A 26706-nucleotide genomic window follows, 5' to 3' on the forward strand; every position below is an offset into this window, starting at 1 on the left:
ATCTACAGCAGAGTTTAAACATCTCTGATGTAAAGAATGTCAGAGGAAATTTTCTAGTGAGATTTTTGTATCAGATTTTATTTTTTTTAAATATGTATGCATCAAACAAGGGAATATCAGTACAGCAAAAAGTGATCATTTTATATATATTATTTTGGAGAAGAAAAAACCAAGATAATACTGACATCTTTTTTATCTTCCAAGCTCCATTTGACTGTTCACTGATCCTTGATATGTAAGCATTTTCTTAATTTCTTAAAATGAAGGAAATGGAAATAGATTGTTAAATAACTCTGCTCCAGTTCAGGCAGTGAGCTGATCACGTTTGGCAATAGATTAAAGACAGGCAAGATCACAAAATGTCAGGTTTTCTGTGTTGGGCTTTTTTGCTTCCCTTGGACAATTTTTTGTGTCAATAGTTGGGATGTACTTCTGAGTGTGTTTCATCTGTTTCCAAGATGCTGAAGGAGGTGGTTGCTAAGACTCTTCAGAAACATGGAATTGCAGAGGATCATAAGTGCTTTCCATCATGCAGCCAGCGTCTATTTGAGATATCAAAATTCTACTTAAAGGTAACTAGAAGACACAGTCTTACAGTTCTTTATTCTTAGTTAAGTGAAGCCACTCCTGAATAAAACTTGAGATAGCATGTGGGATATTCAGAGTTGATTAAGCTAATGTTTCCAGTTAGTAATGTGGAGATTGTGTGGGGAGAGCTTTGGACTTTTTGTCAAATGGAGAAGGTAGTTTTACAATATAGTTTGGTGGGGTTTTGTTTGTTTTAAAATCTTTTAAAGCAGTGGCCTTTTATACATAGTGAAATAATATGCTAAACCATGGGCGTGTTAGGTCAGGTCACGCTTAGAGCTGCAACAGCTAAGGAGGCAATAGAGTATCTCCCAGCTGTAGCTGTGACAGCTCAGCTTTCTCCCTTGTTCTAAGGTTGTTGGCTCAATAATTAGCTTACAGAACTGACTCAGAAATTGCAGTTCTCTGACATGATGTGCTCTATTATCTAACACGTATTGGCTCAGCAGCACTCTGTAGAATTGCATCAACCTCATGCAATCTTAGGGGGAGATGAGAATTCTTTCCACAATACCTAGGAGACTGTGAGTCAATGCTGAAGCCCATGTTACTTGGTCTGAGCACAAAATCAAGTTAGTTACAGTATGGAGTGATTAAAAGCTATTGCTCACAAGCTGAGCTGTTCTGTTCATTTGCATGTGTTTAACCTACCACTATGGGTGAACCAGCTCAGTTTAGCCAACTTCAGTAATGGTGCTTTAAGCTAAAAGAAAGGTGAACAGGGCTGGATGCTTACACAATCAGAACATCTTGCTGATAAGCACCAACTTCTTAAATAATTGGAACACAGTTGTGCAGTCATTTTGTAAGTGCTCCAAAAATCTCCCTAGAATATGCCCGGAAGGAAGATCTCCTCATCCAAAATCAGAAAGGGCTGCATATAGGGATGTGTGAGTAGAGCAAATCAGGGTTGTGGTTCCATTTCAAGTGGAAAAGGAAAGGGACAAATATGGCAATGATCCTGTCCTTTCTAGAGAGAGGTGTCACAGGATTGTGTTCTCCTGAACTATCTTGCAGCTCCAAGTCTGTGGGAGTCCTTTGAATCCTTTTGTGTGCTGCATATTTCAAAAGCATGGTAACATAGGCATTGTTTTCCTCTGAAGACAAGTAGTAAATGCATTTTCTTTCTCTCCAGGCAAAGTTTTGTTCTTGCTTTGTTTAAAGGAGTAGATTAGGTTGGACTCATTAAATGGACTGCAAAACAGAAATGCCATTCTAGATTTTTCCCTTTTCTGTACTGGTTTTCTTTTCTGATGTCTGCTTCTCTGTTCTTTGCCAGAACTCTGTATTACAGAGTAAGTTCACAGCTGATTTCCATGTTTATATAGAAATAGGATTTCACTCAAGACTGTAAGAACTTTGAATATCATTGAAGAAAAAAAAATCTGGAAATTGTGCAGAAATATGCAGAAGTTTAGGAAGACTCAGTCATAATTGAGTACTAGGTTTGGACTGCTGTAAGGAAACCTGCAACCCATTGGAATAGGTTTAAATTATTTTCCGTTTTTTATTAAAAAAGCAAAGGCAAATAATTCCTTTGTTGTTCTGAACAAGGTGATAAAAGTGTAACACTGCCCTGGTTATTTAGGGCTCTTATAACCCAAAAATCGAGTGACCATATGAGTTTACTGACTTCTGTGGCTTTTTGTTTCATATATAGGACCTTAAAACTTCTAGAGGACTTCTTGATGAAATGAAGAAAACAGCAAATAGCAATGCTAAACAGGTAAGACCATCTTTTTATTTGTTCCTGTACATAGCTGCAGGATGGTTTAGTCCACAGCTTTAAGAGATGAAGAGGTGCATACCCTCCCCTGTGTGTCTCATTTCATTCTGATCTCACACAAACACTCTCCAGGTTTTGGATGGTGTTTTAGTTACAGCTGCCAAGATGATGCCACAGTGAGAAATAGAAATTAAGACAACAAATGTTTCTACATCACTGAAATAAACAAACACAAAAAAAGAGATATGAGATTTTTCTTTAATTAGGATCATTAGGGAATTTTTCTTGTGTTGAAGGAAATAACATTTCAAAGGTTAGGAAGTAATAAGCAGGTCTATAAAAGGACATAAATTGTTTAAAAGAAGCAATGAAAATCAGTAATTTTTGGCTTGTGAGTAACTGTAAGCACAAGGGATATCAGGTGGGGTTATTTGTGCATAATGTGGGACTTACATGAACAGCAGCACAGAGCAAATGACAGAAGTAAATATTCCTCCAGAAATTAAGTAACTCTGATTCTAAATTCTGAGACATACACTGAAGTGACTCTATGATTTGGAAAAAAAAAAGGAAAAAAAGTGTCATGCTTAATTACAGTGCAGTTTTCATAATCACAAATTAAATGGAAAAATTTGAACTCGGATAGGTAAGTAATAGAACAGACTCTCAAGCAAGCTGCTAGATCCCCAGAGAACTTCTTCTATGAGAGCAGTATTTACTGTGTCCTGTGCTGTATTCCTTTGTGGATTGCTTTGTATGGGTGATAAAGTTTCAAAAACTCTATGGGTTGTGATGTTTGGTGTTGAACTGGGCTGTTGTGCTGATACACTGCTTCTCACTTCTGTCTAGGCAGAAAATTGGTAGTTTTTTGTATATTTGGTGTTGGCAAAAGGCATTAAAATTGGTGTTCTAAACTGCTTACATCTCCCTGTATTAGAGAGTGTTTTGAAATTACTTTACAAAAATATAATTGCCAAGGACTAGTCAGTGATCTGAACAACTGCCCTATTTGGAAAGCAGCAGTGATAATGGTGGTAGATTCAGCAGCGCACAAATTATCCTTCATTGCTTTCTTCTCTGGCATTAGGAACTTCTACTGCTGGAAGCATGAGCTGTTTGGCATTATGTGCACCTGGTATATGGAGAGAATGGGGTGAAGTATTTCAGTTCAGGGGTTCTAAAAATGCTTTTTCCTGAAGACAAAGCATTCTGTAAGATTAAATACAATTCTAGGGTTATGCTGTTTCCTCGCAGATTATTAACAATACTTTCTCATCTTGAGTAGTTTGCTTTTAGATCCTGTTTAGTAAATACTAACACAGATGGTGACAAAGGACTAAAGAAAGAATTGATAAAGTCTGTGAGATGTTCTTAATTTGCTTTCAAAACCAGGAGTTATGTAAATTGTTTGCTTTCTCATTTATTTGCCCAGGTGATTGAATGGGTTTTGGAGAAGAGTAGCAAGTAGAGGCACTGTGTGGATTCTGTTCACACCTTCCCAGGAGCTGTGGAGACAGAGCACTTCTGACTTGAGAAGCATTATGCTGCCCGAGGCACACACAGATCTGCACACTGGGAGGACTTTGGTCAGTGTAGTTATATAGACTCATTCTTTAAGCACAAGAGCAAAGTTGGAAAATTTTTATACTGAAAGTTTTAAATTTTTTTTTAATTCAAATGAAAAGAGGTTGTATTTTATATGTGTATTTATTATGTTTGTTAAAAGGAATATAGCTTAACTCGATTTACAAAGCTTTGTATATTTTTCAACCAGTGTATTTGGTTTTTATATGAATAAAAACACCCACATATTTAATTTTGATAACTACTACTTTGTTTTATCTTTTTGTGTGAAGATCTCTATTCTACTTCAGCTTGTATAAACAGCATCAGCTGTTAACAGTTTATTCACTAATTAAGAATAGCTCCTATTCTGCAGGTGAAAACAAACACAACCAGAATTTGAACTATAATTATCTCTGTGTTGTAATATAAGGAAGAAAAAAAAGCATGGCTTGAAACTTGGTCCAAGGTCCCATTAAAGAAAGTTTCTTTGTTTTACAAGCTGAATTTTTGGTATAATTTCCTGCATGCTCTTTGTAACACTCCTTAGAAAAATATCTAAGGAGAGGTCTGAGATTTCTTTTCCTGGAAGAGGAGAAAATCAAAGCATTAGAGGTAATGAGGATAGTGAGAGCTGGAAAAGAGCTGGTGTGCTATGGTGAAATGTAAGGAAAAAAGTAGTTTCTAGCTGTGTTGTAAACACACTAAAATACTAAATTTGGCCTCTCTTTAAGTCTCTGGCATATACCTGGCTGGGACTAATGTAATTATTCAAGTTAGTATTTTGTTGAGATGATAGTGATGCAGGGCTATTGTTTGCTATATTATCCCAGTAGCAAAATAGATTAAGCAATACAAATATAAATGAAATGTAATGTTGGGAAAAAATAATCTAACTAAACCATGTGGAGGTTAGACTTAATACTGTAAAATCTATGCTTTCTCTAAAGAGCCTTCCTGATTTTGTGACATTATTCTTTGCTTAATTCTATTTGGTGTAAAGCTGAGCCATAAGGAAGTTTTTCATGTCTAACAGGATCTTGAGTTAAATTGTTCTGTTCCTTTGTTCCCAAGTTTACCATTGTCCTGAGCTCTACAAGACCTTTTCTGGGTGGTTGCGTACTTGGTTTAACTGAGCTGCAATAGGAGAGTTCTGAAGTGACAGTGGGCTCTAGTGAGTACTGTGTGCATCTAAGCCCAGGACAAACATAGCTACTTGTAAGATGGATTATATTTGTCTGCAGAATGCCACACATCCACAGCATCCCAGTTTTAGTGATTTGGTGAAATAGAAACGAAATTAAGAGAGTTATTTAAATAATAATTTAATAAGTGCATGCTCAAAATTGCTCCAACGTAATGATTACTGTGTATGGCTGACATTTCTTTGCATTCAGTATAAAAACAAGAAAGTAATTGAGACATTAACCTTTTTTAACCTTACCTCATTAACCTTTCTCATCTTATAGTGAATCAAGAAAGTCTCTACTTCCAGAGAGAGAAAAGCTGTAAGCTGTAGCCTTATCTCTTCAGCCTGAATGCTGATATTTTTGTCTGAACACTAAAGCAAGCCACTGAAAGTTGCATTTTCTACTTAAATTTGGGAAATTTATGTATTTGTAATTAGAAAAGTTTTGTAGTTAATAAAAATACGTAAGTTGATAAGTAAAAGTACAGAAACTATACATTCCATAAATACTTGAGGCTAGCTGCCATGAGCAAAGAAAATACCTTCAGGAAAGTAATTAATACTTTGAACTGGTTTTCTTGTACTTCAAGTAGAACCCAGTGGTTATTGGTTTAATTAATTCTGTAGAGTCAAAGACTGGCCTGAAATAATCAGCAGGAAAGCAGTTAGGGAAACATAAGCATTTTGATGTATTGGTTTTTTGCACAATTCCCAGTGCAGAACTAATACACTGCTACCCACGTCTCATTTGCTCTTTGTGTTGGTGGCTTTTTAGGGCAAGTGGTAGCTGGTTTATTATTGTGGCTTAATAACACTGTGCCCCATTTGAGCTGTAATAACTGTCCCTGTCCATGCTCTTAACCTGCAAAAAAGCAGGCACAATAATTTGACCTGGTCCACTGTAACAGCACTAAACCAAATTATTTTATATCTGTCATAAAGAGATGTTTACGACATCTGTTTACGACCCACTCTGAGAGTACCTGCAGCTTGGCTGATGTGCTGTAACTTAAGTGATGCAGAGTGTAACATCACCCTTTGCCTCTGAACTTCAAAGTATTTTCTTGTTTCTGGCTGCTGAACACCAAATCCAGTCTGCCTTATGCATATTTTGGGTGCGTGCTTTCATGTTTTTGCAAACCAGGATATAAATAATATTCACCACTACACATTTCTGGTTTACCCATAATCCATCCTTCCTATATAATAAGCACATAGCATAACATAGCATCATATAATTACATTATGTATTATATGTTAGAAGCACATTATCCATCAATGTTATGTCCTTATATTCCCCACAGGATTGGGGTGAGACAGCACTGATGTGGTTGCAATTATTTGGTGATATGATTATTTGTAATATTACAGCAATTACATGATGAATATCACTGGGCTAGCACAGAACTTAGCTTGGGTACTAATGCTTGTCCAAATCCACAAACATCTTTGTCCCAATTCACGGCTGTCCCTTAGAATTTGTTTTCTAAATTTGTTTCCTAATGCCTCTAATTATTTACACAAGCATGGAAATTCTGATGAAGGAAAAAAAATTAAAAAGCTAATACCGTGTGGGAAAAGCAGGTGATTATATTCAACAGGAGGTTATCATCTTTGTTAAATATTTAAAATGTTTTTCCCCTCATTCTTTTAAGTAAAAATTTTGCCTTGGTTAGTCTGGGCGTCCACTTTAAGCAAGCAGGCTGAGTTTCTCAAAATTTTGTGAGAATATTATTAATATCTGCCTTTTAAAATTGAAGTTACCACTGAATTCAAAAGTGTCCATAATATACACAGTGTGTATATATATAAATATGTAATATATACTGTATTAATGGTCTCCCTATATAGTAAATAGATTCAGTAAATAGTTAGTTATCAATCTGCCAGTTTGACTTTTTTAGAAAATAACATGAATTTAGAAATCAATGGTAGTGTAATGATCTGGAGCACATAATTTCTTTAGGCTCTGATTCTGCTTCCACTGAAACCAAAGAAGCTTCAATTAACTTTTAAGCATGGGTAAGAGGACACTGAGAATGCTCTCAGGTGGAAATCAGATAAATCTCCCCTTCAAATCAGCTGAGCTTCCCAAAGCAAAGAGCTGGATGGAGGGTGCTGCCATGTCCTATGGGAGGAAGAAATTCTAACATTATGCAGAAAGAAAACACTTGTTTTGTTATTTGCAAAGGATCAATTCTAATGGTGTTTGTGGTGGTGATTTGCTTGGTAGCATGTCGAGAGTTTTGTTATGATTTTTAAAGTACCTTAAGAGAGATGCTGGTTCCATTTGAAGGGCAGGACTATTAGAAACACCAGTATGATTCCCTGAACACAGTCAGATCAGCTTTATTTTTTTTTAACAAGCACTTCAGATCACATTTTTCCAATAACATTTTTGCTCCAGTATATATCCCAATCTTTCTCATGGTGAAGCTGCTATACAAACTTTCTGATAAGACCATTCCATTTATTGTCATTATTTTGTGAAAAGAGTGAAGCTCTGGAATATCCAGTTTTAGGCTTTCCATGAGGCTGTTCTGTCATAACTTGGGTCAGACTGAAAGAAAAGCCTTAAATTCCCACAGTTAGCTTTTCTATTTGGGCCACTAAGTTAAGAATTAAATCAAAGGAGAAAAAATATTTGTTTTCCCATAACCATTCATAAGAGAAAAAAGGCACATGTTGGCCTCAGTCCTTGAATGCAGAAACTTGAGCAGAAATTTCTGCTTTTTCTTCATTTTTTTTTAAGTCTTCTGTTACCACCTGGTCCAGTACAAGTGACAGAGAAAGCATATGTCTGAATGACCTGCCCTGAAACATGCCTGTGGGATTTCAGTTTTTTTTTTTTTTTTTTTTTTTTAAAGTTTAACTTTTTAAGTCATTCCACCAATGCAATTAACAGTTCTCTCCAGTAACAGAATTCTTAACAGAAGCACTAAAGTTTATATGTATTTCACCCAGCCCAAAATCAAAGGACAGACTTCCAGATAGTTTGTCTGGATACAATATAAGCTCACCTCACAAAAATCCAATAAATGACTTTATTAAATATATTCTTTTCCTCTAAAATATAAATATTCACTGTACTCTTATAAATGTGGAGTAGGTTCATATTTCATTTGTCTATCCCATCCAATATGAATCAGTCCAAAATCTGAAAATGAAGAAATAGTATCTGTAATCATCATTAATTTTCTTTCTATAAATATATATAATATGAATTTTCTTTGCAAACTGCTTAGTTATTTACTTAGACTTCATATAGTACTGAGCACCTTAGATTACATTTTGTGTAATTTAATTGTTGGCACTAATATAGGAATTTGTAATATTTACAATGCACATACATGTTAGGTATAACATTCCAGTGATTTTTAAGTGTTAAAAGGAATAAAGAAATAGTGCAGTATAGTTTACATATGTATTGAATCTAAACCCCGCCCCCCCCCCCGAACTTTTATCAGAGCCTATCTCCAAATGTTTAAGTTGTATTTTGGAACAGCAATAAAAATGTCCTGAACTGGTTTTAAAAGACTTGACACAAGAGTTTCCTTGGTAAGGTGACATGAGTCCTGTCCCCCTGCGTACCGACTGCTCTCAGCTTCTCAGATCTCTCCTAGAAGCTCCCAAGCCCAAGGAGTCCCAAGTAACTGCCACAGAAAGTTGTGTGAATGGCAGTGGTCACTAAATGAGAAATGTCCATCTGGAAATTACTGGTAATTTATGTAACATGTTACCTCCTACTTTGTTAATTTACATGAGGAATTAATTTTTAAGTGCAAGTACCATGACAATAAAATGAAAGTGCAGACCTGGGTGGATCTCTCCTTGGTGTGCCTTTGACTGGTGAGAGATCCTGGGAGTGGGGCTGCTCTTCCAATGGGGCATTGAGCTGTTCTTCAGTGATTATTTTCTGTATTTATTAATTCAGCCCATCATCCCAATATTTTAATTGGTTTTGATGCTTAAGATACCTATGGAAATCACTGTGTCTTTATGTTTTGAATAGACAGCATGACATGCTTAACTCTCAAACATAGCTTAAAAACACCATGGAACCAAAATGTGTTTTTAATTTTCCCCTTCACCAGCCACGTAATGCTAAGTTGAAATCTATGTGCTTTCTCTGGAGTAAAACAAATGTAATATGAAAACTGAACATCCACAAACACTGAATATATTACTCCCTGTCCTTCGAAGTGTGAATTCAGGGCAAAACTCTTCAAAAGTAGACAAAACCCTACCCCTGTGTGAAGCTGTTCCTTCTAAAAATGAAGAACAATGTAAGTGGCATCCCTGTTTTGCTTCTTCTTATTCCCACCAGATGAATATGAAATGATGGTGGGAGCCACCAACGTGATGCCAGTTTATTATTTACAGGTGCGAGCTGTGTGTATCATCTCTGGTGCTGAAAGTCAGCGTTCCTCCCTGTTTTTTGCTGCTCAAGTAGCTGTGAATAAGGCTGAAACTCAGTGAATCACGTTTTGAGTTACAACAATAAGCCAAACACTTACTGTTTTGCACAGTAAGTGGTGCAAAACAGTCACCAGTAAGTTGTGGGCATGGAGATGAACATCTTGTATTTCCCCAGCAAGAAATCTGGTCTTGCCAAGTCATGCCCATAGGAGCAGTTCAATGTCAAGGAGTGCATCTCATGTTCCTGCCCTGGCGTATGTTTCTCACTGTTGTGGAGCTGCTTCAATAAATTTTTCAGAAACTCATAAAATCAAGTCGTCCTCCTTCCCTATGTTTGTTCTTCTGTGAAGACCACACAACATGCCTTGTCTGAGCAAAGGGAGTGACTCAGTAGGGGTAGGAGAACAGAATCTTAGTATGGCTTTCTACTGGAAAACTGCCATGGAGATATGCTGGCAGAAGCATCATCATGCCTCAGAATGGATTCAGGTAACTTTTACCTGAGCTGGGGCTCCCAGGTAGCTGAAACTCATGAAGCTGTTCTGGGAAGTCACTATAAAAATGCATTCTGTGTTCATTAACAAAGGACCCTCCTGCCTGTGTCCCCCTGACAGCTGGCTCTCAGTACCATCCCTGTGGCTGGTCCTGCTTTGGCTCCATCAGTAGGAATGTGGGTGACATGTGGTTACTGCTTAATGTGAAACTGCCTCTGGCGGGGGGGCCCTCCAGCTGTTACCTGCGCACAGCTGGATTGTTTCAGAGTGTCCAGCTCAAAGGTGTGTATTTGCAGGCTCTGCTGGGTATTCATACAACAGGTTCTGGCAGTGCTCCAAAAGAAAAATCTGGAAGAGGTGCACAGATTATAACTGAAAGAACCTTTTACTTTCAGGTGATGGGACAATCTTTAGAGTTTTTCTCCCCAACCAACCTTGGCTTGCATCACAACCAACAAGTGCTCTTGTCTGCATAGCCCTTTACTTTATATAGACAAGCACATTGAAATAGGCACAATTTATGATTCTGAAACATTTACATGTATGGTACTATACGCTTTTACGGTCTCATATGGGATTTTAAAACCCAATTATTTACAATGAAATCCCCCGTCTTCCTTGTCATGCCATCTCTTTAGCTGCTCAAAATGAAACCTGGGCCTTGGAGGACTGCAGAAATAACCAATGCCCCATCCTGAGTCCCAGGCTGGTGTCTCCTGCCAGCTAGGACAGGTTGCTGCTGTTGACTGTACTTCAGATTAGTGTGGTTACCCAGTCTCTCTTTGAAGAAACAGATGGATCCCACTTATGCCACCAAGCCCAGTCTCGTGATCTTTGCTGACAGGAAGGAATGAATGATGAAAACAATTGGTTTTGGACAGGAATGAAGGTCCAGTTGCTGAAAGTACAGAAGAAAAAAGTCAAGCTGAGAATTATAGCTCAAACAATAAATCATTTACTGAATACTCAAATTGCTGTCTGGTATGTTGAACAGGCTTCTATTAATAACAACTGTACATCATATTGAAAATTTTTCTTTACATTCAGCTGCAAATATTTAGGTTACTAAAACTAATAAGCATCTTAGAAGCAGGTGAGATCCTGATGCCTCTGGCTTTGTATCACCTGGGTGAGCAGCAGAAAACTGAGTCAGATTCTGCAAGCACTTTTTCAAGAGGCTCAACCCCATCTTTTTGGCAGTTTCTGCCTGGGATGGCGGTGGGACTGCTCTGTCTGATGCCCAGTGCATCTGCTGTTGGTGCAGCTGAAGTACCTTCAGCCGGTGCTGCACAGCTGCTTCTCTGTTCTCCCAGCCAGCAGTGAGACTGAACTCAGGCTTTTGTTTTCTGTAGTCATGCTTCAGATGATCTCACCACGCACTTGCTAAGCATGACAGGCTTGTCAGTGTGCAGAGGCCCAACAGGGCCATGTTTGCCTTTCGTGGTGGTGCATTCTGTCCTGCTTCCTCCTTTTTCCATGCTGCACTGCAATCTGAGAAATGCTCGTTAGGCCTTGGCCTTGAAAAGCAGCACCTGGGCTCATCCCTTCTTAAGCTTATCAGAAACACCTGTCTGCTCCCAGGAACTACTGCTGTCTAAGGAGTTCCTGTTTTCCTTATGAACAACCTTGGAAACTGTTTTCCTTGCCTGAACAGCACAACATTCCTGTTCTCACGCTTTCAGAGAAAGTGCCGACCCAAACTGTGGCCAGGATGAAACAGTGTTATGCCAAAAGCTGACTCTTTTGTGACCCTATAAACAGCTGTCCAAAATGAGACCCTTTGAGCTCTCCTGAACTGCAGCAGGCTGTGACCAGCACCTCCCTCTGAGCGGGGCCTCTCAGAGCCAGGGAACTCCCAGGTTTGCTGTACTTGGAGGATCACCAAACAATAAGTCCTGGGCTGGTACCCTCAGTCCTTGAGGCCTGACCCTTTTCCCACTGGGAGATGCAAAAGCATCCAAAGTGAGTGTTTCCCTGACCTCTGAGGGGAATTTTTCCACAGGTACCTGGCTTGCACTGACTCTTTCTGTCTGTGTATATGCTTTAGCAAATCTAGGAAACATGCTGTTTTCTTAGATGTTTAAAAACCTTAGATATCTCAGTAAGTTAGGCCTGTAAGTAAGGTTGAGTCATAAGTTGTAAGCTAAGTTAAAGGCTGCTGAATGTTGTTCTTCTATTGAGTTGCTAAGTTCAACTTTGAAGTTGGGTCAAATGCTGCTATTCTTCTGTTAAATTGTTAAGTTATAAGTCAAGTTAGGTATAAGTTGTGTTGTTCTTTTGTGAAATTGTTAGGTTTAAGGTATAAGTTAAGTTAAAGTACTGTAAAGTTTGAGTGCTTTTAAGTTTTTAGACTATGTTCTTTTTTATCCTTGCCTTCGCTATCCTTTTGATGCACACACCTTAACACACACACAAGCCCCATAAACAGTTCTCAGTTCATTTCTGTTTTGATTGCCTGGATTTTGATTGCCTGGTTTTGTTGCTGCTTTGTTTCCTTGGTGTGCCTTAATTGTCCTGTAGGCAGTAAAGTGAATCTTGCCAACAAACTCTGTCATGCTGTCGCTAAATATTAAATCTGGTTTTTGCTGATACCCTTGCTGGTGATTTTTTAAGCAATCTCAAACACTCACTTGTAACACATTTCCAGCAGTCATAAATCAAATTTATTGACAGCTGTAAGAAATTCCCTTCAAAGCCTGAAAATAAGGAGTTTGCAGAATATATGTTAGCAAAGATGATGTTCAGAATTAAGTACCCACCACATTTAGGAACTGCTGAAAAAATCTGTGAGGAAAGACTATGTTTACATTCATAATTAATGGATTTAAACTGCTCATTGGAATATGCACCTTATTTTTAGGCATTGTGACAGCTTAGAGACCTATGCAGACAGTTTGCACAACATCTGTAGCTTTTTTTTTCAGCAACTACATGTCCAAAACCACCTAAAACATAGCTTGTTGTCATAACATGAAGTCCCTATGTATATGTTGGAATTAATAAGGTCACATTCTTAAGTTCTTCCACCCTCAATCATTTAAAAAAGTGAAATGGATACACACAAAAATTTTAACATCTGGCCATTTAGAGGTACAGTTTGTTCTAAAATATGACAAATCTTTCATCTCTGTATGGTTTTACAATTTTAACTGTCTTTTTAGTTTATCTCCTCCTAAAGCCTGATCATCACACTGTGCTAGAAAACACAGTGTCTAAATACTGGTACTAGAACCTGGCACTGGCCAGTTGTTAGAATGGAACAGAATGGAATAAAGTATTTCAGTTGGAAGGGGCCTACAGTGTTCATCTAGTACAATTCCCATTAGTGCTTCTCCACCCCATAGCCTGTAGGACAACCAAAGAGATGGTAACATCCACACAGTACTTACAATTTCTCCATCTTTTTCTCCAAAGTCTAAATAAAGCATCCTTATCCCATCATCAGAGGACATTTTTAGTTTTTCGTAGGGATATTGTGCAATTGTCTTGGAGAAGGCACCATCTTGCGGTTCGGTTGTAAGAGAGAATCCATGTTCATAGTGGATGGTCAAGCGGCACTCCTGGCTTTTGTATGTGCAAGCTGGAGAAGAAATCAAAATTTAGTCTCTCACAGTCTTACAAGCAGTTCTTCATGTTCCAGCATACATCTACATGCTGACGAGAAACAGTGTACTGAAGTTTAAGAAGGCTCAGACTGGAGTTTCCTCCTTCCAAACCTTGACAAAGTCACAACTACTCTTCTTGCATCTGACAGACACAGCCAGAATCAATAAACACAGCACACAATGCATGAGAAAATTAGGAGTTTTAAAGGGTTTCCCTAAAGTATTTTGACAAAGATGAAGACGCTCCTGAGTCTCATTAGTGTCGTGGTAATTGAAAAAGGGCCCAGATAATTGCATATAATAGCTACTGCAGCAGAAAGTCTGCATCTCCCCCTCAGCTCTGAAACAAAGGCCATGATCCAAATTAAAGAATGAAGAGTTTTGGAGTTCACATCCCAAACTCACTATTCCATCACTTTCTTGGAACAATTCTACCAAGAAGGATCCTTGGCAGTGGGATAAAAGCACTGTGATAAAAGAAGGGGGTGATGCTCTTCTTCTTTTGCAAAGAATGGCATCTATGTCACAGTGCTGAGGAGATGGACCTGTTCTGGAGCTGGTTCCCACTGAGCTCTCTGGCTGGTTTGCACATCAGAGGCCCCTCACAGAGCATCCTGAGCTCCCTGTGGGAGCTAGGGCCTGGCAGCTGGCAAGCAGCCACGTGGCTCTACCTGAGCTTTGAGAAACAAGAACTGCCCTTTGGCATGGCTGGATTTGTGCTTTGGCTCCTGCTCTCACATTTTTAGGAAACGACTGGAGATAAAATTGAACATTAACAGCCCTGCCAATTGTAGGACTAGCAGGGGAAGGACTGCAAAGCCTGGGGGCACTCAAGAGAAAGGCCCAGCCTCAAACCCCAGAGCCACCCTGGGCTTGCAGCTACCTGGCCAAACAGGGCATCAGTCCAGAGCATCTGCAGCCAAGTACTTATATTACAATTGATTTTGCATGTACAGAAGCACTGAGAAGTAACACCTTGATGTTTAGGGATGGAAATTACTACCCATCAAAATGTGGTTATTAGACTGGTTTGTGTATTTTTACTCTCCCTTATTGTGTAGAGAGCTGGGTGAATAAATGACCAATTCATACTTGTGAATGTGCCAGTCCTCTTCTGCCTCCTCCCTCTGCAGGCGGAACTCCTGCTGGGTTCTGAGGAGTTTCCTGAATCTCAGAAAAATGTTCTTTTCTGTGGGTTTCTGGACAAACCTCTGACAATTACTCCTCTCTGACATGCAGGCCTACATGGCTGACTACAGACTTGTTTCTGAAACAACATGCGGAAAATAAACCCAAAAGTCAGCATAACAATGAATGTGTCACCAGACACGGGTACCACAGCAGCTGGGACTGGCTCAGAACCTGACAGTATTTTAAACAAGTAGAATCCCAAACATGCACATTTTTTAAGTAAATCACCTCTAGCAGAAGGAACTTGAACTGGCACAAGTGTCAGGGGAAGGGTGTGGAGGTGTGGAAGTGCTGCAGGTGTTACTCACCTGTGGTGATTTCTGTGATGAGCTCTGCAGAGTTGTGGCAGCCCTGCACTACACTCCTCGTCCACAATGAGAGGTCTCGACTGGTCTCAGTCCTGAACAGATGAGTTTCAATCCCTTGTCTTGTACCGGTACGGGTTGCAAAAGACAAATCCACCCCTGACTTCGGTGAGCCTTTTCCTGGGCCAGAATGAACCAACCTGCAATTGGATTTGAAAACACATCAGGAAATTCTAAGAGTTCACTGTACCAAAATCCCCACCTGAGCACAGCTCTGCTCTGCACATTCCTAATACACATGGTTGGGAGCATGAGAACTCACATCTCCTCTATATTCTATCTCAGAAGATTGAGGTCCAAGGCAGTGAGCACAGAAGCAGCTGGACACACAGGTGATGACATGGATGTCCCAAAATTACTTAATGAATTGTACAAAACATCCCTTTGGTTGAGGAACTGAGAGAAATCCCTGACTGGTCTGTGGTGATGGAATAACAAGTGCTGGCTCAGATGAGGCAGCTGAATCCAGCTTCCACAGTGAAGCAGCATTTGCTCTAAAGCTTAAACATCTGCCATCAAATTCAATGATAAATACTGCTGAATAAAGAATGAAGCTCTGTAAAACATGTAGATGCCAAAGTACTGTCTTGTACTTACTTTTCCCATAAGGAACCTGTAAAATGCAAAATGTTGCAGCTACTTGTAATCTGAAATTCTCTCACATTTGTCTGCAATTAACATTTTTTTGCCCAGCATCAACAGCTGATCTCCTGTGGCCTGGAAAGGTTTGTTCATCTGGGCAAACAAAAATAGCAGGGAATATTTTTGAGTGAGAAAATCAATACCTCATAAAAAACAATTCTTCCTTAAATCTGCCCTTTTATGGTTTTTTTTCCCCATAAAATTATGGGCAGTCAACACAGAATTCACTCAGGGACGCAGCACTGATACATCTGAAAAGAATAATCCAGGGGAGCTCATCACTCTTTGAGATTCAGAGACCAACTCTCAGAGGCAATCACAAAATGAAATTTGTCTGAAAAGCTTATTTCTGTCTTGTACCTTCTGTTTTTCTTTCTATAGGCAAACAGTATACTTCAAAGTAGTCTATAAAGTATGTGGCATGGTAGAACACTTGTGCTAAAGGAGAAAACATTAGATTAAACTAATTTACTGAATACTAATTTACCCTCAAACTATTGTTTTGCATCAGCAAGAAGAGTTGCCTGTTAGCTGACACTGTATGGGTATGCCACCAAACAGGCATGTTTTAGTAGAAAAGAAAAAAAAGCAGAAAGGAAAAGAAAAAGCACAACTTTAGCTTTTCAATTATTGAAACACCAGCCACAGGGCATCTGAAATTTCCCCCAATTCCTTTACAGTCTGTGCTGACATTTGGGATGCACATTGTGGCAAACAGATGCACCCCTCTTCCATACCACACTAGAAGGTTTGCAAGATTTGTTCATGCTCAAGTTCATGGAAACTTTCTTTTGATTTTGAGCATCCCCCTTTATTTTATGGTCCCAAGAGCTCCTGGGAAGTGAGACACAGAATGTCCTGGTCAGAGATGCCCTGCCCTGTGTCTGGGCAAGACAAGAAGGGCTTTCTCCCCTCTAGAAAGGCTGAGTTAATGCCCCACTCAGCTTTGATACTCAGGGCCTCCTATCTGTACTATAGGCAGATTTTGTAACTGGGGACTGAGTGGCAAACAAACAGCCCAAAACCTTTAATTCCCTTTCATTTGGTTTGAGAGGGTGCGAACTCTGAGGGGAAGCTACATCTTGATAATCAAGGCAGGAATCAGGGAACTGACATCTCCAGTGACATCTGCTATTGTCTGTCCCTGGGTGGTCACCCAGGCACAGGCATGGCCACTGCTCTTGTGCTTCCTTCAGCTACTGGGCTGTGGAAAAGCAGCCTGGAATATCACATCAAGTTTGTCGTTAGAAATAAAACTATTCCACCTTTTTCCTGGGTCATCTCCTTTATGCAGTGCTCATCAGCTATACCAAAAATCATTTTCTATTACTTATGTTACTGAATACATAACAAACAGATGGTTCCAATGTTTGATTTCCTTCCAAAACACACAGCACCACCATCCACTCCCCCACACCTTCATGCTGTATCCATAGTACTGTAGGTTTTTCAGCATATGGATAGACTGAAAATGTACTTTACAAAATAAAGTATGTGAACAAATCCAACATGAACATTGATTCATGCCTGCCTTTTATTATTATCTCCTCATTATTAAAAATCCAGTCTCACTATTTAAAAATGCTTTTCCATCAAGCAACTCCAGATCATGCTTTGGAAAGTCATGCACTTAAACATGAACTAGGCAAACATGCACGAGGACATTTGATAGTATTTATGTGCCAGCTGTCAGTACTGATGTATTTGGGTACAGGTCAAAGGATGCTTTAATAAAGTTGCATTAATGTAGGCCATTTCATTTACATAGAACGTGTTTTATCCTAAAGACCACAGAGATACCTTAAAAGGCAAAAAATAGCCTTAGAAACCTCACAGAAGGCTTCCCCTCGCTCCTGCCTCCCATCACGGTGACTGCAGGGGAGGCTGTGTGTGTGGTGCGTGCTGCACCCCAGAGCTGAAGAAGCACCCCAGGCCCGGCTCTGGTAATATCCACCCAAGCCCTTGAAGGTTCCTGTGCTCGGTGGAGGTTTCTGGGGGAATCTGTGAGCACCGGAGCCCGAGAGCTGAGCCCCGAGCGCCGAAGGCTGCCGGCGGCGCAGGCGGAGCCGCGAGAGGGCAGGAGAAGGCCGGGCACGGCCGGGGGTCCCCGCACGGCGCGCTCGGAGCGCCGCGGCTGAAAACGCAACCCTGGCACGCTCCCGGGAGCCAGGGAAACACTTCTGATCTTCTCTCATTTCGCCCTTGTCTCTCTATACTTCAGGGACCTTTTTAACCTTATTCTTTGCAAACGTGTGATAGCGAGATGGATGTGGTGGTGCAGGGTGAGCTGCACTGGGACCTGCGTCTCATCCTAGTGCTATGGGAAGAGTTTCAACAATTTATTGCAACAGCCAGATCCAATGGTCTCTGCAGAAAGGACAGTGAAACCAGCACTGACATTCAAAGGAAGCCTTCAGCTGCTCACTTGAGATTTAGCTCAGAAGAGACCATGTACAAGTGCATCAACACTGTGACCACGACACCACTGCCATCTGACCTTTCCTATGGCACCCTGACAGCATTTGAAACCTGCCCTGGAATGGCTGTACTCCTTGGAAACCTATGCACATTCTCTCAATTCATCTGCATGGAGGCACCCACAGCCCGCCTCACTGCCTTGGGAAGACAAGCAAAGAACTTGCATAGCACCCCTACACCTTCCTGGGGCTCTCAGGGCTCCCAGTGCTCTCTGCCTGTCCTTCTGCCCACTTGCCCACATGACTAATCAGTGCCCAAACTCCTTCCCCAAAGGAGGACTCCTTCCATGTCATTAGCTATCAAACTGCTTTAATACTTTCTGCTTACAGATGTCAGTTGTACACAAAAGCCTCTTACCTGATCTTTAATCAGAGCCCAACATGGGCTGCTTTTTTTTTCCCCTTTCCTTTCACATCTGGCTATGCTAGGTAATGGAATTTGATTGCAAACATATAAGATGTAATTACTTAAGCCCCATTCCCATGCTAGAAGGAGGCACTGTTATTCAAGCATAAGGAAACACTGAAACAGAGATTATGACAAAAAGGTCCTTGGAGTCAGGGCTGTGGGCCAGCTGCCCTGCCTCCCCATGCAGAGATTTAAAGGAACAACTTAAATCTGATCTCAGTTTTATTTGAGCTATTATTTATATTCCATACAAAGCTAGAAAAGATTGACTGGAAAATATTTTTAAGTCTTAATGGCATCCATAGGTTGTAGGCAAACTTATCAACAAACAAAAAGGGCATGTTGAAATTTTGCTGTTAAAGGACTGTGAGAAGATTGTAATCCTTCTACCATTCTCCAATTTTCTCTGCTCATTATGTCTTGGGTAGATTAAGCATGACTCTGTACAATATCTGGCACTGAAGTTTTCCAGTTTCAGCAGCTTTTCAAATATGCATTAGCTAAGCAAAAATATTTTCCCAAGGACTCATAAAAATCTGAAAGATGGGAGCAGCTAAGATTACAACATGTGCTCTGCAAACTTTCCAGGTGAAAAGTTCTAAATTGCACTGATCAATGCACAGAGGGGATTAAAAAACTCGTCACAAGGAGGGGAATCACTGACCGAGAATGAACACAGCAGTCAATACCAACAGAAAACTTGCTCTTTTTTTTGCTGGAACTTGACTCAGTGTGGTAGATCATAAAAGCAGGACCCTGCAGAGTTTTGATCAGAATCATCTAAAACAGGAGGTGTAATGATTTAGGGAATTTATATTTATGATTTAGATTCTTTAAATCATAAATATAAATATAATCTATAAATATATATTTATATATCATCAATACCTACTTATGATCTATAAATCTCTATAGGAGATTTATGGAGTCTACTATATATGTGTATATATCACATTGTGATTCCATTCTGAACTCCAAATCCTGTATAGCTGCTGTCTTTTTATCTGGGTGTTACATTCAGTGATAGTAGTAAGAAATCACAGAAATAGGACTGGAATTGTTGTCAGGAGGTCACCCAGCACATCTCCCTTCACAGAGCAGGGCCAACTGTGTGTCACCCATTCTTCAGTGCCCCACTGATGAGGATTGCACACCTTTCCCAGAGAATCTAAACCAGTACCTCACCAATTCCCTGCCACAAGTGCAGTCAACTATGTCCTGTTGTGTTCAGGAGGAAAAAATAGTCCCCTGTCCTCCTTGTGTCTTATCTTCATATCTGAAAACTATTGACATGTTTTCCATGGACTTCTCTAGATTAAGCTACTAAGGTTTCTTACGTATTCCCCTACTGATAGTGTTTCTGTGTTATATATTTGCATTGCTTTCTTCTAGACCTTCCACAGTTAAGTGGCATCTTTTTGGAAGTGCAATGCCTCTCATGAACATGGAGTATCACCTGAGGCTTTGCTCCTCTGTAGTTAGATATGATTACTACATCTGCCCAAAATGCAACACTGCTGCTATAACCCAAGATTTTTATCTCCATTTTCCCCTCTCAAAAACACAACACCTTAGATTGAAGCAACTTTATCACAGTGCTCACGTGCTTCCTGGCAGAGCAACTACTTTGCTGCTCATATTCCACCCCAGAACAGCAGAGGTGATTATTCCCCAGCACTGACCTTTGCACCTGTCCTTTCTGAACTGCACCTTGGCTTTCTTACAGACCATCCTCGCTTTCTTTCTTCCCAGTCTATAAAGACCCTTCAGCAGCCTAACACATGAGCTGTGCAACTTTTCATTCCCTTCCAGCATGAAAACCAGTTAAAAGTATCCCACCAGACAAGGAGATGACCATCCCCACCCAAGGCAAGGCTGTCTGCAATCCAATGTGACCTCTTGAGAAAAAATAAGTAAGTAACAGGCCCCAAGATGTGGACTTAGATTATTTGATGCAGTAAATTGGTCTCACTGATGATGGGAGCTGGCAATACTCAGCAAGGAATTGTCTTTACACATGAGGACGTGTGGCCAGGAAGAGGCAGGGTGCACTACAAGATACCCAGTCACTTTAAGGAGGATTTGAGCTCATGTAAATATGAAACCCTGAAAAAAAGGGGAGGAAATGCATCACCTTTGATGCTAGGGTACTGTTGCTTCTCAAACTCTAAAGCATAGTGATACAGCTGGACACAGGCTGCAATATTTACCCAGCAGGCCGCAAGCTGGTGTCTCTCACCCTGTGTTAGGGTAACAAAAGGGTGTCAGAAAGTGGCTTCCCACTGATGGAACACACCATAAATGTAAATCAGTGAGTTCCATTTTTATTTTTTTAACATCATGACTTAGCAGCAAAGCGTCAGTTCATTTGGGGAGACACAGAGAACAAAAATTAACTAATGAGAGTGCAGTAAGAGCCCCACTGCTTCTGGCCAAGGCAACCAGCCCTTCTGAATGAGAACTCTTTGAAAATGGCATAATAGAGGCCTGTAGCAAGGCTGAAACAAGGAACAACAGCTCTTTCTCAAGCCCTCTGGCCATACTGGCAGAGAAACATGATTAAGATTCACATCAAGAAGCACAGACAGTTTCCACTGCATAAAGGGAAAGGTCTCTCTGAATTAGTGTTAATGGTTACCTTCAAAATAATGCAAAAGCTTATTTCTAACCTAAATTCCTGAATGTGTCTTCCAAGCTTACCATTTTAAGCTAAAAAAGCCAGGAACTAATTTGTTAGAGCAGGAACAGAAGCTGTGCTGAAAGTATTTCCATTACATGTGGAACCCTCCAAAAGGCCCAAACTGGTGGTGTAGAACTGCCACATCAGAACATTCAAGTCAGGGCAACAAGTCCACTTTTTTCAGCCTGGAGGAGCAGCTGGAAGTCGGGGTGTTTCTGCCTAGCTCACAGGTCTGCACACTGAGATAGGAATCCCAGGAGACTGAGCTCTCAGCTCTTTTTCATCATTCCTGCCTCTAAATCCAGGCTAAGTTGCCACATCCAAAATCTCAGTGAGTTTCTGGTCATCAGCTTCAGCCAGAACTTGAAATAGAGAACAGAGGAGTTAAGCTCAGCACATGAGCCCACTGAAGAAGAACCTGCTTCTCCAACCACAACATGTAAAGTGTGACTACAGCTGTGTACCAGCTATACCTGTTCCTGGCTGGCTCAGCTGTTCCCTCTGCTCCTGAAAGCTGTCATGATTGAAAAGCAAAGGTACCTGGTGGCAAGCAGGGGGTAGGTATGCACAGGGCTGAACCAGGCTTCCTTTATCCGTGGCATGCTCTCATATATTAAGAGGTCTTTCTCTGTCAAAACCACTAACACTGGCTTCCAGTGCTTCTCGTTGTCTCCTGGCACCTGGAAAAGAGCAAAGTCTCAGTGAAACAACAAGAGACAAAGCTACCAGCATGCAAAGCCAGATGAGACAAACATGTCAAGTTCTGAGTGAGAAAATGAACACAAGAGAGTTTTACTTCCCTGCCTTTTTGACATCTCCCACCTGAATTTATAATCAGATGCAGCAGAAATGGAATAACATGCAAAGTCATCTGCTGCTACCATTAGCACTGCCATTTCCAGCCTTCCTTTACTACAGGCTACTCCATAAAAGCAGTATTGGAAGAACACTGAGGTGGAGCTGGCTGTTAGTTAGCTGTGGCATGCATGAAAAGACTTTAAATGTATATTTATAATGTGCACCATTCATGTGTAGCTGGCATATTAACCTGAGTCCTGGACACTGCTGCTGCTGTTTCTGTTTAAAAAAGCTGCAACATCATCTCTATTAAAGAAGAGTGACAGGTAGCAAAACTAGTAGTTTGGGAGTAGATTATTTTTTCATCAGCAGTTCCCTTTTGTTTTTTTTTTTTTGCTTCTCCTTCCTTCATACTATTCTTCCAGTTTTAGAAATGCTTTTATAAAGAGATCCAGCCTAAATGTGGGGTTCATCTCAAGCATTGACTTGGTCATGGATCTGCCTTCACATTTCAAATCTTTCTGTCAAAGATGTCTAAAGACTAGAGCATCAGAGCCTTTTACTGTCTGCAGAATCCAGATGAGGAATTCTATTTTGCAGCTTAGATGTGTGATGTCCACATGGCTACACAATTATTGTTATGGATCCTGGTTTTTACTTCTTCTGCTCTGGCAGCATAGAAGTGTCTTAAAATAGTTGGGAATATGAAAGGACTTTTATTTCAAGTAAGAATGAAGCTCTTTCATGGACAAACTAATCATTTTCCTTTTGGTGCACGTAAAGAAAAAGAAACACTGGTCCACAGTAACACCCACAGCCATGCTTTCAAACACAAACATCTTGGCTGGATACTAAAAGGAATGCAACAAATTCTGAAATTCACCAGAGAATCTGCTTGTCTTCATGACTCTTCCACTAAAACCTCTTCTGGGATAGAGAAGCAGCTGTCTGTGCTGTTCTGTGGTCGATGCTAGCCTACTTGCCATGGGCATGTGTCACTGGGCATATTGTTGGGTGGAGAAACATATAAAAGGGATCAAAGTTTGGCCAGGCTGGAAAAGACACGCCCAGGTATGATAATTCAGAACCACATTTGAAACAGTTGTATTTTATACAAAGATAGGCTCCCATAAATTTCTAAACTTTTAAGGGTTTTCAAGAGCAATGTAACACACCTTTACATCAGAACACAATGCCCAAAACCAGATCTTAAGCTAAGATTTTTAAGATGTATTTCTCCTTCTGAACTAAGCTTTTCCAATAATCATATTCCTGTTTACAGCATTACTTGCTCATTGGTTTTTCATGTCTCTTGAAGTCATAAACAGTTCATGCTTTCAATTTCTACAGAAGCAATAATACTTATTTACAATTTTCTTGTGGTGACAGTTTCTTAAAACACAATCTTTAATTTTCGAATAGGGCCGAATAGAGAGGCCACATAATTAACACACCTATTACTACACTCAGGAAAGAATGCAAAATCCAGAGTTCTCACACTCCACGTACCATGAAAATATTCACATGAGCAAAAAGCATCCTCAGCTTCTTAATACCACAGCTATTAACTACCATTAACACCCCAGTTCCTAGTGTGGCAATACAGAAATGAGTGTCACGGGTAACGTTAACATTCAGTAAATGTTAATGTTAACGTTTAATTTTGGACCACCTCACCTGTGTTCTTTAACAAGAAAGACTTTAGTACATATTTTTGAAGATTTCTAGAAAAGAAAAAGGAAAATAAATATGAAATTTCCTTGACCACAAGCAATCTACAGACTATAGGAAGCTGTTCACAGCTTTTCTGCAGAACCATCCTGCCTGTGTAGCATTTTCAATCACATGTTTTGCTGTCAGGTGGCTGGTCAGTCAACAGCGACTTCAGAAACTTTGGGAAACACTGTTCTCTGTAAAGCAATTACCAGAAAGATAATAAAACTGATTTTGCTAGCTGGACAGCTGTAAATATTAGGAGACAGAATCTCCATGCACAAATCCTGAAGTTAATGACCTGCACTGTGAAGCCCACAGCTTTGCCTCAGTCCTTCCCAACAGCAGGGTGACTGTGGAGAAGATGTGGCTTGGTCATAAGGTATTGAAGATTTTCCTCAAGAACAAGTGACCTTACACTACCTCTCCTTGTAGGATGAATCCCTGGTTTGTAGGGTGTGCACTGGAAGAGGCGAGGCGGCAAACGACGATTGCCCGTGTTCTGCGCTGCAGCCCTCCCCAGCGAGCAGGGCCATGCAATGCACACACTTTTAAGCACAGTTTTTAAACCTTACTGGGACCATAGCTGCCTCACTGATGAGGAATGCTGGTGTAAGCAACACTGCTGCTATTTCAGACCTGAAGAAGGATTTGTGTGCCTGAAAGCCTGTCTGGTTTTTCCCAACTGTAACAGCTGAGCTAATAAAAGATACTGCCTTTCCTTAAAAACCTTGGATTGCATCACTATTCCCTTATTGCAGGGTTTGGATCAGGCTGTAACAGCTGATGCCATGCTGTTCAACAGGCAGTTGGCACTTCTGGAAGGTGTCAAAGAGAACATGCTGTCCTGTAAATGGTAATAGCAAATTTTACAAAGGAGGAAGAGAGGCTAAAAAGATACCATTAGCCTACAGGGCACATTCATCACAAATCAGCATGGGAAATTAATCCAGATCTACAAGTGTCATACCAAGCATTGGTATAACAGCAAATTACAAAACAAAAGCAAAAAACATGCTGCTTATGGACAGCTAAGTGAAGGATTTATTCAAGTTTTAAAGGTTTTAATATCTGACACACCATAAAGATAACATGAAATGCCTGTGTAAGAGTAAATTTAAACATCATTTGAGAACATTTTAGAGGCATGGTTTTAGATAATGATTAGAGCCTGCTCCTTAGCCAGAATTTTGCAGAATTCTGGCATTTGCACTACAATTTCTTCGCTCCAGTTCCCACTTGCACATGTACAATTCAAAGTGCATCGATCTGTGTTGCAGACAAATAAAATCACCATCCACTCTAAAACACTTTTCAAACTCAACCCTTTTTCAAAGTCAAAATTGTAAGATCAACTCTAGATGAACTACAGAAAAGTAAGTACTCCACAGCAAAATGAATCAGCAAATATTTTCCTGGTGTTCTGGGCACTGCTCAAGTACCTCCAAGCAACAGGTACCAGTGTTCCCTCTATGTGTCACTGGGGTCACCGCTTATATTCCCAGGTGAAATTCCACCTCAAGTCAATGAAGCTGTAAATGTTTATACCAGAAGCAAACTTGATTTTTTTTGTTTCCTAGACATACTGTGCCCCTAGATCAAAGTCTTAAAGCACAAACTTGAAAAGGGAGAACATTTTCTAAGAAAATAAGCGCAGTGAAGAATAGTTTTTGCTACTCCAAACCTCTCTGCCCCTCATTTACTCACCACATTACGTGGGAAACACCACTTTTTCCCCTATGCACTTTGGTTTACCTTTCCAAATTCAGGAAATATTTAATGTGCTGCAGGGATGAAATCTCATCTTTTTTTGTGTATGATAACATGATGGCAGGGCTTGGGATGACACCAGAGGAAACTAGTGTTCATGACTTGCTCAGACACAGACTTCCCCTGCAGAGTCAGGTTAAATGTTCTGTTCCCACACGGACGCTGCAGTCTCTGCTGGGGTGGCAAGTGCTCCTGTGGCACACCCAGCAGAAACAGAGGGGAATGTGGGGGCAGACAAAACGTGTGCAAGAACAGCTGCTGAATTCCAGTAGCTACACCAGTAGCTGAATTCCACCAGCTACACCTTGGCCATCAGCCTTTGGCTGACACAACCACGCTCCAGTGCAGGACACGGGCGGCACATGCAGGGCTGGGACGCGCCAGAGCCCACGCCCCCCAGACATGCCTGAGCTCCGGCTGCCTTCGGCTGCCTTTGCAGTGCCAGGCTTTGCTTTGGGACCAGATCTGTGGTGTCAAGGACTGACTGCAAGTGGTGACGCAAGCTCAACACTACCTGTATGGCTACTTTGCTCCTGCTGCTTTTCTGGTCATTGCTCACAATGTACCCTTAAGGAGTAACTCCCCTGGTACACAGCAGTGTTTCAAAGGAGGCAGCTTGTTGTGCCTGAAGTGATGGAGACCCCTGTCCCCTCCAGTGGGTACCAAGCTTCCAAACCTTTAACAGTTTTCACATATAATTAGTTGCCATAAAGACAGCGGGGATCTCAATGGAGATAAATCATTTTACAAACTGTTTGGACCTTTGCTCTTTCATCTGCCAGGTCTCCTTTTCAAAAGGTTTTTCTTTGAATTTTGGTTATTCATCCACTTCAGGCTGTCAGGAATGGATGAAAAAATACTTTTAATCTGTGAGGCTTACAGATAATTAAATTAGAGGCCCTGGTCTACTCTGAGAAGCTATTTTATATTTTTGTTACCTCAAAAGGGACATTTCAATTACATTCCCTGTTTAGTAAACAAATTATAAACTGCCAGCAGACTCCACTGCAGCAAGTATTGAAAATGTGTCTTTTCAGAGACCACTGTGAAGTTAGCAAGTTTATGTTTACAGTAAGT

General features: G+C 40.4%; 2 protein-coding genes across 3 annotated transcripts in view; one reads left to right on the plus strand and one right to left on the minus strand.

Moving 5' to 3' along the window:
- The window catches only part of MTBP (MDM2 binding protein), a 29173-nt gene extending 25037 nt beyond the window's left edge, over positions 1-4136 (plus strand). Inside the window, exons 20-22 of the mRNA XM_053954062.1 lie at positions 459-572; positions 2249-2314; positions 3747-4136. Of these exons, the coding sequence (XP_053810037.1) occupies positions 459-572; positions 2249-2314; positions 3747-3782 (216 nt within the window). The 3' untranslated portion in view covers positions 3783-4136. The remainder of the gene's footprint in view (positions 1-458; positions 573-2248; positions 2315-3746) is intronic.
- Positions 4137-7399: 3263 nt separating this feature from the next.
- SNTB1 (syntrophin beta 1) overlaps positions 7400-26706 on the minus strand; it is a 114077-nt gene continuing 94770 nt past the window's right edge. The window contains exons 4-8 of one of the 2 annotated variants that reach the window (XM_053953867.1): positions 21889-22028; positions 15084-15280; positions 13369-13559; positions 10751-10877; positions 7400-10327 (exon numbers count right to left, since the gene is read on the minus strand). In XM_053953867.1, the coding sequence (XP_053809842.1) occupies positions 10785-10877; positions 13369-13559; positions 15084-15280; positions 21889-22028 (621 nt within the window). In that variant the 3' untranslated portion in view covers positions 7400-10327; positions 10751-10784. Of the gene's footprint in view, positions 10878-13368; positions 13560-15083; positions 15281-21888; positions 22029-26706 lie in introns of both variants that reach the window. The other variant, XM_053953862.1, reaches the window with a different exon arrangement.

Source organism: Vidua chalybeata, chromosome 1 (genome assembly GCF_026979565.1).
Source record: "Vidua chalybeata isolate OUT-0048 chromosome 1, bVidCha1 merged haplotype, whole genome shotgun sequence".
Classification (NCBI taxonomy): domain Eukaryota; kingdom Metazoa; phylum Chordata; class Aves; order Passeriformes; family Viduidae; genus Vidua; species Vidua chalybeata.